Source organism: Musa acuminata, chromosome BXJ3-6 (assembly GCF_036884655.1).
Source record: "Musa acuminata AAA Group cultivar baxijiao chromosome BXJ3-6, Cavendish_Baxijiao_AAA, whole genome shotgun sequence".
Taxonomy (NCBI): domain Eukaryota; kingdom Viridiplantae; phylum Streptophyta; class Magnoliopsida; order Zingiberales; family Musaceae; genus Musa; species Musa acuminata.
The window spans coordinates 766252-778749 of NC_088354.1; the positions used below are offsets into that span (position 1 = coordinate 766252).

General features: G+C 35.0%; 2 protein-coding genes and 1 long non-coding RNA gene across 9 annotated transcripts; 1 reads left to right on the forward strand and 2 right to left on the reverse strand.

The window, feature by feature from the left end:
- The first annotated feature begins 712 nt into the window (after positions 1-712).
- On the forward strand, positions 713-7529 carry LOC103971060 (uncharacterized). Of its 7 annotated transcripts, none has more exons than XR_010496927.1 (4): positions 713-979; positions 3660-3743; positions 3900-5973; positions 6358-7529. It is a non-coding gene; the product is annotated as an uncharacterized LOC103971060 (long non-coding RNA). The 7 variants fall into 7 exon arrangements; XR_010496925.1 differs by lacking the exon at positions 3660-3743 and having other exon boundaries at positions 714-979; positions 3900-5596; positions 5707-5973; XR_010496929.1 differs by lacking the exon at positions 3660-3743 and having other exon boundaries at positions 715-979; positions 6358-6564; positions 7197-7529.
- LOC135639408 (protein LURP-one-related 12-like) lies at positions 2620-5463 on the reverse strand. The gene is made up of 2 exons (XM_065153151.1): positions 5209-5463; positions 2620-3149 (listed from the first exon to the last, which is right to left on the reverse strand). Exons 1-2 carry the CDS (start codon positions 5461-5463, stop codon positions 2787-2789), a joined length of 618 nt encoding a protein of 205 aa, XP_065009223.1. The 3' UTR covers positions 2620-2786.
- Positions 7530-11336: 3807 nt separating the features above from the next.
- Positions 11337-12077, reverse strand: LOC103971061 (uncharacterized). The gene is made up of 2 exons (XM_009385004.3): positions 11856-12077; positions 11337-11784 (listed from the first exon to the last, which is right to left on the reverse strand). Exons 1-2 carry the CDS (start codon positions 11926-11928, stop codon positions 11522-11524), a joined length of 336 nt encoding a protein of 111 aa, XP_009383279.2. The 5' UTR covers positions 11929-12077; the 3' UTR covers positions 11337-11521.
- Between the last annotated feature and the right edge of the window lie 421 nt (positions 12078-12498).

Sequence of the window (12498 nt, forward strand, 5' to 3'; positions counted from 1 at the left end):
AAGAACCATTTGATTTTTTTTTTCCCCAAATGGTCTATTTTGTATATCCCTCCAAATATTTATGCATGTCAATTCGGTTTATCTCTATTCCACAAACTCTCCTTAACCATTATTAATTAAATTATGATTTTAATAACTAATATACAATGTCCATTTTTTTATTTCCATGAATGATATCTTTTCTTTTCTTCCCTTAGAAGAGAAATAAATATTTTAAGGACTATATCAAATAATTGAAGAAAATTTTACGCTTAAAATCAACATGAATTATATAAAAAAAGAAGTATCAAACAATTTATATTCCTCCTTTTCTTCCGACTAATAGGAAGAGACTTATTCATTCGATCATTCTTATTTCTGTTTAATCCTTATCGAAAGTTATTTCTATGTATATATATATATATATATATATGCCTAATTAATATTTATCACATAAATACATAAAAATGATAAATTATATGTATATATGCCTGAATGGTAGACATATGTGATAAATAAGAGAATAGTAAGATTGGAGTTTAGTTTCATGTTATGATAAGAAAAGTATTAATGGACATAAATTAACAAGTGTTCGAGTCTTTCAAGTATAAAAACATACACCCCAATTAAAATTTAGAGAGTCGGATCCACATCTGAATTGAATCGGGTCGGATCATAAATCACCAAAATTAAAACCACCTTCGATTGTCTAAAACTGAATGCTCACCGAGCCATCGTCACTTAGCGGGTCGGGTCGAAACCCGAAAGGAATCGGGTCGGGTCATCTACTCGACGGCTTCCTTCCGCCGGGCCAAGAGAGGGGCTCTCCCAGGGCTCAGAGAATCCGACGGTCTTGCGCAGGGCGGACTCGGCGGCGTCGCGCTTCGACCTCGCTTTCGTCTCTTCCAATCCGCGCAGTTGGTCCACATGAAGGCATAGCTTCGGCCCGAGCACGATCGACTCGCCTCCGTGGCGAATCCGAAGCCTCTCTTCCCGCCCGGTATTCGCCTTCTTCCTTTCTTGGTCTCTGTGCGGTAGCTTCAGATGTTATCAAACGATCGTGTGATTGAAACTTATACATGTCGATAATTTTTGGAGCGACCGAGTTCTGACTTAATTTGAACCAGAGAAACTTCTAGACCTGCTTGTTGCATGATTCTTGCACTCGATTGTTTGTATTTGTTCCTTCCAGCATAAAAAACCTACTCCTTTGAATGTCCCGTAGATCTTTTACATTTCTTTTAGGCTTCTCATGTGTTTGGTGGATTTCCCGTTTCCGAAATGTCTATAGGGCTAACCCTTTTTCAAAAAGGTACTGTTACCTATCTAGCCTTTTGAACTTTGGAAATATTATACTTGCCTCTACAAATTTTCATATAGCATATGCATCCTTCGAATGTTTAGTTACTTTACTTATGTCACTCCCATTAACATTGATCCAATAAAGATTGGTTAACTATCACTAGCCGTTGTCACTAGTAGATAACTTGTTTCTAAGACCTGAATTATCATTTTCTTCCCCTTCAATGCATTAGGCTTTGCCTTTCCTTTTCTCTTCCCATCTCGTCACACACTTTGATCTTGAAAGACTAATTAATATTTGAAGGATTATCTCTAATATTGAAAGAGAGTTATTTGGAGCTGGCAAACACTACAACAAAGAAGAGGCTCGTAGAGGAGCCACCCAATCTGATGGGTATCAGTGTGACTTGGGAGTTCTAAAATCTTTATGCTAATGTTCAACTAATGGATATCAATTCGAACAACATGGCTTCAAGCTTTTGAGTGTTGTAGCTATCTAAATAATAAACTTAAATTTAGAGGGGTAAATATGAAAATCAATAACTTTGAAGGACAGAGCTTGATTATAAGTAGGATTCTAATTAAAATTTTATGTTTATCTGGGTTAGTTGGGACATTACAACAGTAAGTCGAGATCTGTAAAATTTCTCTTTGAAATATATTGCAATCTCAGTTTTTTTAATTGCTTTTGCTTGAGATGTATACTTCTGTTAGAATCCCTTTTGATGCACCTTTTTTGTTACTAACTTAAAGACAAGGTTAACAAAAAAGTTTTTTTAACTAATCCATAGGTCAAAATTAGTTTAGAATGTTTGTCCTATACTTTAACCTGTACACTTTTTTGTGATATTTAGTTTGTATATAACATTAAAAAGTTCCACCAAAAATATAACAAACATGAGTTTCCTAATCCACGCTTATTAGCACTTAAGTAGAAGGATTAATCTACTGCATTGGACCCCTACCAATACAGGACAGATGGTTAATATACATAGTCTTACCCCTGCAAATAGAGTAATTGTTTTCATGACTGGAAAACTAGTTACTCAAGATTGAGAAAAAGGGAGGAGAGAAAAAGAATAAAGGGGAAGAGAAAAAGATAAAGAGTAGAAAGAAGAAAATAGAAAATACAAGAGACTAAACAGATTATTATCAAGTGAAATCCCTATATTTAAAAGTTTAAGCTATATGTATTTAGTTTATCTGTGTACTCTTTTCAGGCAGTTCCTACATTTATATACTCAAATCATGCTGCCTGTTTCCACTTCTGACAACCGAGGTTTGGACAACATCTGTAACTGTTAGTTGTAAGATTCTTCTAATATTATTGAATATGGATTGTCCTTTAAAGCAGTTGCACTTTGTGAGTGCACTTAATGTGTTTTGAGGATTTCATTGTGATCCCACTTGCACACTCATATCTACCACAAAGAGCAATTAGCTATTTCAGGTATGAAATTAGATATCCTTCTGACTTAAAAAGCATGTAAAATGATTAAAAGCTTCTAGCAGATGCGGTCCATGATCACCAGAAAAGCCATCACGAGCTCAGTATCCATGGCTGGCTGAATGATCAAGTTGAACACATCATCACTCAATGTGACTGACTTGTTCACCTTCTTGGGGCTTATTTGTGCCACTTCCTCTCCCTTGCTGTCCAGGATCTTGCAATTTCTTCTTTTGAAGCAGCCTTCAGTTCTGAAACTGGGCACTGGTGATTGGTCATCTGGAGTGTCCATGAATACCTCTGCCTCCTCACAACTTTGAAGGATTGACCTCCTTCTCATGGAGAACACATGAGTTTTGTAACTTGTTCTCAAGTCATCTTCGCCTTTGAATCCGCTCCATCTGTCATGCATGCTCAAGATCTGCTCGATATGTGCTAGGCTTAGTAAGAAATAATGATTGAGAAAGCTGTAGCATTCTCTTTAAAAATTTACATTAACTAATTCATTTTTTGAGGCATATTTCAGTATCATGATGCCATCCTTGCTTTTAGTTACCTGCATAAAGAATATGGTTTCTACTTAGAGCCTTTTGAATTGCCAATTATTTCCCATATTGATTCCTGGAACCAGTCTGCTGATAAGGTAAAATTAAATTGTGTAAATGTTCAGATGTTTGATGCAGTTATAATTATGATAAGTCACACCGCTACAAAATAACAATGACAAGTTGCATATAGATATAATTTAGTTGGGATGTACATATGAATTTTGCTACTGAATGGATTTTCATTCTGGTACAAATTGAAGTGTTTTATTTGCCTCTAAGCTAGTCAGTGAACTAGAAAAAAATATTTTATTAGATAGTAACACTATTAGCTTAATTTTAACAATATATTATGGTATTTGATTGCAATGTACAATGTTCACCAGGTTTGGTGTCCATGGATATTTCTTTTGTTAACCAGTCATATCGTATGATAGCGACTTAAGAGTAGAATTGTTTTTGCTTAAAAGGTAAGGCTTCTTTAGATCAATTCTAAGTACATAAAAGCAAGGCAAAAAAAGATCTGATTTAGGTACAAATACCTTTAATTGTAAACTTATTTACCTTTTGGCCACTTATCATTTTAGTTTTTGCTTTTAGCTGATTATGAAATCTTTTTTTTCTAGGATTTGATAAAGTGATAGAGAAAGGAGAAGCAAAGGTTAATATCTAGGATAATATCCGAAATCAATTTGATCCCAAGGTATCTCATGTGAGGTAGTATTCTGCATCACACTAAATGTGTTTCATACATCGTTCTAAAAAGTATTATTATGGATGTAGCATAATGCTACTCACACATATTGTGGATAAAAGAAATTTTATTTATTTAACCATGTTTGTTATTATAAACCTTTCCTGTTTTATAGACCCCAATTACAAGAAAAATAGAAAGAAGAAAAACTAACAGGATAAGATAAAATACAACTAAGAAAATTATATCCCCTGGATCAAGAGTAATCAATCTTCCTTTTATCTTCGGTAAAGATACTTTTCTAAATTTGTGTGTTAAATAATTTTTTACTTTTAGAATTATATGATTGATTTTGACTTTCTTGTTGATATAATCTTCAATCATGCCTTTACTCTTTGGATATAATCTTTAATCAAGCTCAAATTTCATCTTTTCTTTCATTTTGGTTTGGTTTTTTTCTCCTTGGGCAATCAAGGTACGTAAAATAGAGATCCATAAGTTGTGATGTGCAAACTTATTACATTTACAAATATCCTTCTAAAGTACCAAAGATAAACTAAACAAAATAACTTCTGGATCAACCATGGATGCACCTTTTCTTTATATTTTTAAACAAGAATATCAACAGGATTTTATATGAATTTTTTTATGGATAAATGTAGATAAAATGGCTCATAGGTGATCACTGATAGCAAAGGAAATTGAAAATCTGCATCTACTGGCTTGTTTATTTATTTATTTAAGCTGATTATTTATTTTTAAACTGGATTTCCCATGAGATCTCTGATATGTATCACCTTTACATGTGAACTTAAGACATTTTAGAGGACTAGATGATTTGGCTGAGCTTTGGTTGATACAAAGACAAAATCAGAAAAAAAAACAAATAATAAAATGGATGGATATCCTATCCATCTTGGGGTCCAAATTTGTCTAGCTGATTAGGCATCAAGCAGAGATTTATGTCAACCAAATATGAATTGTAATCCAATAATGATTTGGCAAGGTTCTATATATGTCAATTTACTATGTTTAATAGGATAATTTCATGTAGGCTGCTGCCGTTGATTGGTTATCACATAGCCAACCTTCTCTCTTTGTTAAGAATGGTTCTCTTTAGCACTAGAGACATGCCTGACTTCCATGTTGCACAATTGTAAGCTTTTTTCTTAACCACTACCATCCTATAACCAGAGAAAAGCAATACAGAAGATAGAAGAAACCAGATCTTTGTTCCCTACCTGAGGCCTCAGAGCCATCACTGCCTTCCCATTTCCATCCATGAGCAGGAGCTCTCCTTCAAAGCACTTGTGCTTCCTTGAATAATTGTCGACCCGAAAGGCTAATCTTCCCTTGTTATCATAAATTGAGAATCCATCTGTTCCATGGAAAGCCATGCTTGACTTCTTCCAAACTGTCCACACTGATGGATAGTTTGTCACTGTTGCAAGCTCTTCATCATCAATCTTTCTCAGTGAAGGATGAACCCGAGACATTTTTCAGCAATAGCGGGGTGGAGAGAAAGGCTGTAAAGGAACTTCTCTTATGGGCTTATTATATATGTAGGCTTGGAAGTATGGAGTGAGGAAGTAGTGAAGGGATATCACTACTTGATGGACAAAAGATGAGGTACCCTTTTATGGTTATAACACTTTTTAGAATTAATATGAATATATTTTTTAGCGTTACATAGGATTTGAACTCTGTAATGCCAGAGCTAACATGTCATTATCATGCAGAGTAGGACAATGCTGCAGGGATTGAGATTCTAGTAGTATTTCTAATAGGCCGCAAGGGGAAAGCATGGTACTTTGGTATATTGTGAATCCAACCACCCTCTGTTTTCATGTTGTGGTGAACTGGAGGCTATGTTCATGTGAGCAGAAAAGGCAAATGTTCAATTATCCTTTCCACAAAATGGTACTTTGATGGCATAATTCACAAATCAATACTGTATATAATATCTGGTAGTTCCAAAGGGAATACCAGTTAAATTTGCAAAAAAGGTGACTTATATTCCTTGTTATGTTCTTAACTGCTGACAGCATGGACACATTTGTTCTTTTGGAAACATGACTGAATTTGAAACATGTAAACTCTAAAAGTTGTTTCATATAAACATAACTGACTTCATTAACCATGAAAATCATGATTATGTCTAAATTCTATTTCTTTTCTAACAGATGATGCTTTACAAAGTTGATGGTAGACATTTGCTCTTCATTCTTGGTTACAAATTGTTTAAACAAAATAGAAATCAACAAATATAATTGGTTTCATAACATGGCATATTTTGAGAGGAATAGCATTTAAATTGTTCAAGTAGAAATGTAGGTTGGTAGAAAGGTAAATTGTGGAAATCTATCAAATTCTGTGATGATCTCTTCCAGGGCCTACAAGGTAATTGACAGCTGCCGAGGTGGGACTATGGGAATTTGCAAATGTCACAAACTTCGTTGGCTTCCATGAAAGCAGAGGCAACTTACAGATGACAGATAAGACAAGCTTACAGATCATTAGGCTTTGTTTTCTCACAACACTTGCATGACTGACAGAGATGCCATCTTATTTGGTTGCCTCTAGAAAGTATTTATTATGTATGGCCTCCTTCCCTAGAGCTATAAAAAGCAAAATATAAGTAGCTCTTGGTAAAGTTATATTTCTGAACAACTAAGATTATGCTGATGGAGAACAGCTAAAAGAAGAGTTTGCTCAGAATCAAGCCTCGTGACATATCTATTTCAGAATCATGCTTTTAGAGTACCTCTTCTAATGTGATATAATTGTGGGAGAAGTGGTCATTGCACCCAATTGTAGTACAGCTTCATTTAATATCATTTTTATCATCCACATGGTATCTTTTTAATTAAGGCCCTTAGAGAACATTATTTCTTGAAGTTTTTCCTCATCCACCTGAGCTGCATATATTTTAGGGGCAATTATATTTGTATGCTTTTAAAAGTGAAAATTTCATGTCTACTTCTGTAACTATGCAAATATTCGTATGTATCTATATAAATGGGGTATTATGTATTTGTTGTTAGATTCCTGCATATATTAAACCCATTATATCTGCTTAATTATGATATGTTTAGATTTTTTTTAATTTAAATCTTGAAATACCTAAAATAACCTTGTTCCTGTGCTCTTTTACATTTGTTTTTGGTCTTGCCCTATCTTTTCCTTTCTTTTATTGTCATTAACCCATTTTTATCCATCTCTGTCGTAGCTTTGCAGAAAGAAATTTCCCGAGGAAGGAGACCAAATAGATACGAGAGAAGAGGAAGCAAAGGTAAGGTGGAATGGAGAAAGAGGTAACAGGCGATGACATACAAGAGAAATGAAGATGGAACTTTACATATCTTCCATAGACTTTCATAGAGAACAAATACAGATTATTTTTTTCTCATTAAACATGCCAAATTACAATTAGGAAACACAGGTGTGGTGGGAAGATTCAATGCCGGTTAGAAACATTGTTTATGTTATTAATGGTGATCTAATACTTAAAAGTGTACTAGGATTTTTGCTGCCTGCAATGTTAGATCGACCTTTTTCTTTATGTAATTTGGACTTAGCATCATTGGAGTTTTAGATAAAATTTGCCAAGTTTCTTCCAAGTTCAATGTATAGGGAAAGTTAGTGAGATTAAACTAAGCAATCAAATCTTTCATCAGCTCATCTCTTTTGTACTCACTGAACAAACCAGTCATCCAAGTCCATGTAATTAGGCCAGCATTAGAGTATAATAGAAGAAAAACCGACAGCGAGACAAAAGCTTAACAAGCAATTAGGAGAAATGCCGTGCTCATGCTTGTGGCTGTTCAACACCAGAGTCTCTTCCTGTGGATTCCAGGAAACCTTGCAGCTTAAACAATGGAGACAGCAGGCAACTTGATACCAACAACCACTTTGATTTCTTCTTAATCTTCCCAGACTTGCAGTCCACCACTGTGAAAAGAATGAGCAGGAAAAGGACATGCTCTTGTGATGCTTTTGGATTTGGATTAGCGTGCTGAGGATGCAGTGAGCTGCTGTTGTTGTCTTCCGAACAACAACGTCCAAAATGTAAGCTGACAACTGCATGTCTGCAAGTCTCAAGGCCTGCAAACACAAATGCAATGCATGCTTTGGTTTACTCTCTCCACCCTTCACATTCTACCTGGGGCTCAAATCTAAAAGGAAGAGGATTCTGTATTTTAGTAGCAAGGTTTTAATCTCCATCCGTCATCGACTGCTATCATGGCGTGAAAAAAATACAAGAATAAAAATAATGACATTGAATTAATATCGAGTTACATGTTTCAATCAAATATTCCAACTGGAGACCGAAAGATCGCTGAAAAGAGAGACAAAGAAAGAGAGAATTTGGTGGATATAAGAAAATATTCTTGGGTGAATTCTTGCAAAAAAAAAAAAAGACAATGTTTCTGTATAGGCTTACAGTGTCAAAACTATTATAACCCTACTTTAAAACAATATAATTAGATCAGTTGATCTAATGGACGGCCCAATAATCTTATGGGCCGGTCCGATGCAAAGGGCGAAAGTCTTTTTGGCTCTTCCTTTAAGAGGTATTTTAAAATTATAAAAAAATTATGGTATTATTTTTGAGAAAAAAAAAGAGGTAACAATCGAAAAAAGTCTAAAATAAGGGACTTTTCTTAGCAATTAATCTGATAATTTTTTCCGATAAATTATAATATCTTTGCGTACACAACACCATTTATCCTGTAAGTAAGAGATATGAATCACATTTCGAATATCATTTTCATTGTCATGTATTTAGTTCACACATATTTATATTTAGATGATCTATTGATCTTTCATTTCTCATGCACCTCCTCGTACTATCTCTTCCTGATGCTAATGAATATTAGATTAACTTTTATTTTCCGAACAATTCCATCCTAATTGTCCAAACATCCGTGGCCATCCAATTCTCAAGCACAAGGATCTTGAAGGAGCATGGCTCCGAGTTGTCTCTTTTGTCCATGGAATTCTGATATGCGCTCTCCGAGGTGATTGATTGCTTATTTCAAGAAGATAACGATGTTGTGGCTTTACCTATATTTCTTCTTCGCGTTGTTCAGCCTCCGGATAATGGATTCGAGTGGTCGCATACCTTCGACGAGTGTTGATCGAGTCTTTAACATATACGAGATGATTGGATTATATCACTATCGTATACGTCAATATATTCTCTATTCCCAACTCTTTTAAGATGATAATTTTGTTTTCTTATCATCCGGTACAATAAGATAAGGAACTAATAGAGTGGGTGCCATAATTACAATAGTGTATATGTCAGAAAGAATCTATAAATTGAAGGAAACAATGTGTCTAATCATTACATTTTGATTTGATTAAAGATAAACAAACAGTATAGATGTGCTTGATAGGGATCTCTAATACCGAAGTCAAAATTTTAAGAAAAAAATATATAGGAATTTAGGAGTTATTATTATTTGGAAAGGATAACGGATAAAGATAACATTCGATTTTAAGGTCAAATTCTTTATCTCTTTGATTGGTCAAAACTTAATAAGGAAAGAGAGATACTTAGCAAGGATTTCAAAAAATTATAACTTAATTGTAAAAGGAGTGGATGTTGGAACTGGAATAATTATAACCAAATTTCTTAATAATTTTTATCTTTTTAATAATATCTTCTTTTAATTGTTTTAAATTATTAGATATTGTTATTGTTGAGTTTTAAATCTTGATGATAAAATCAATTGATAAGTTTATAGGATTAATACACTTTTAAAATAAGTGACATAGAAAATACTTTGTTCATGTACTCAACAATTGAAGGGTCAATTGTCGAAGCAGGAGAGTCAAATATTATGTCAAAAATTAAACGTCGAGTCGAAGGATTGATCGACATGTCTAAGATCAGACTTTATGCTAGAGATTTGCACATCATACCGAAGGGATTAGATGTTGAATTAAAAGATTAGATATTGTGAAAAAGTTAATGGGAATAATGATTTCTAGAATAAAACTTCATAATCAAGTAAATTCAAAATAAATTGTATTATTTGACTCAATGGGAATAATAAAGATAACATTTATTGTATTGTTTTCTTTTGATTCAATTAAATAGTTTTAGTCATTTCAACTGTTCTTTTAATATTATAACCACTTTGATATTTTTCATTTTCTTTGTGGTTGTTCTTTTTTTTTTCCCCAAAATGATTACAAATAGAAGGCCTATAAATTGAGGCTTACAATCTTAGTTTTGGGTCATCAAGGCAAAAGAAATTACATCATTTTATATTTCAATTAAATATTCTGTGCAACTTAGATTTTGGACAATAATTACACTTTTGGATTCTTTTTCCAATTTATTTAATTCCTGTTCTTATTTTGATTAAATATGTGTAATTTTCACTTTTGTTCTAACAAAAGATTCCAAAGCTTACATTCAAAAACTATTTTGGCCATATCCAAAAGGACACCCTCTGTCATGTCCTGACAGAACTATAATCATCATAAGGCATTTTGTTGTTACCCACAGAATGTGTTTCTTCACAGAGAGACAGAGAGAGTATAGTAATTGACATGGTTAATGGAATGAAAGCCCTAACAATCTCCATGTAATCCAATATTTGGATCACAACTTTGTATCCAGGCTCAAAAGACTCTTATTACCCAGCAGCCTCTTCCTGCACAATTTCTGGATCATGTTTTCCATCTTCTTTTCACAGTAAGTAAATTGAAAACAGGATGAGTCTTTCGCCATCTTCTTCAGAAGATGAGAGTTAGCTGATGACAGTAGAATAAGACAAGGGTACAATATAGAACAACGTTTAGGTGCAGAACAACAACCACAATCTCAGAGCAGTGGCGCAAAATATCTTCTTTGACTGTACTCACTGTGCCTTGTTTTCCACTGCCAAGTGGTTGCAAGTGCTTCCACAATATATTACATACTTCTAAGAGGTATCCTATCAAGCACCAAAGAGTAGTAGTACGACACATTCTCCTAGTGTTTGAGATCTAAGGAAGAAGGAAGAGTGAGAGGTCCCACAGGCATAATTTTGTTCTGATGCAATATCTAAGATGAAAACTCCCAGTGTTTGAGATCTATGGAAGATGGAAGGGTGAGATCTGCAGCCACAACTTTGTTCTAATGGATCATCTGAGCTGAAATCTCAAGATATATATAAAAGAGTAGAACTAAGGTTTTACAGAAGAATCTCTCTCTCTCTCTCTCTCTCTCTCTCTCTTTTTCTAAATCATGTAACAATGGACAGCACATGAAGTACGGGTCTCAGACTGAATAATTGCTCCATAGGACAAGAATCTCAAGCAAGCAGCTATAGACACTTTCCTCGTGATTCACTTGCCAACCAGAACAAAGTGAAAACAAGCCAATGGTAATAACAGCAAATAGATTCAAAGAAGTAATACAACAACAAGAAGAAGAAGAAGAAGAAGAACAAGTACTCCAAATCAAACCATTTATATTCTAAATCTAACTTCATATCCAGTATCAACCACTGTTTGAGTTTTGTGTGTCTACCTTGCACGGCCATGCGGGAGCAGTCACTGGCAGGAGGTGCAGTTGCAGGTCTTGGGCACGAAGGCGCAGACGCCGAAGGGCTTGTCGGGGAGATTGCAATCGATGCCGAAGCAGCAGGGCATGGTGGAGCAGTTGCTGGCGTTGTTGGCGGCGCAGCACCGGCAATCCAGGCAGAGCTGGAACGGCGTCAGCTCGCGGGCCGCCGCCGCTTGTCGATGCTGGATCGGGGTGGCCGTCGTGTAGTACTCCATGACCGGGTGCAGTTCGACGTCGGCCGACACTCCTCCTGCATGCAAGCGAAGTGATGAGGAATGATTGGTGGCAACCGAAGTAGGGAAATTTAGGGGCAGCAATTGCCTTTGGTGGGCAAAGTGATCAGGAAGAGTTTGAGAATTAACATGAGGTTGAGGTTGGTGGTGGGATTGCTCATGTTTGACAGATAGAGAGAGAGAGAGAGAGAGAGAGAGACAGAGAGAGAGGTTGTAAATGATTATAGTATGTTGAAGGGGAAGAAACTGCTCGATCCTTCTCTCTCTGCCTCTCTGAGATGATCTCTTTCAGCAAATTAAGGATGACTGGTTTTGGGAAAGAGAAGATGGCCATCGGGGGAACTACGCGTTAAATGACAAAACTGCCATTGCATATTTATTACTCTTAACATTTATAAATATATTGACAACTTAAGCTTTCGCTATTATCAGAACACTTAATTAAAGTATCTTTAATCGATACTTTTGTAATCCTTTCCCCTTATTTAATTTGCACTATTTATTTGGGCTTATTCGGAACCTAACAGTTTAAACTTTTGAGATTATCGATCACTTAATCAAAATATTTGTAATTAAGTTTCGCCTCTTAGATTATCTATTTATAAGCTTTAATAGTTACCTAAATAATTTGAAATCATCTTTCAACTTTTTCTTCAGCACAAATGAGATAATTATGATGATAGCATGATCACAGCGTCAACAGTCAACCCCTCTTTAACTCACCTGATTAA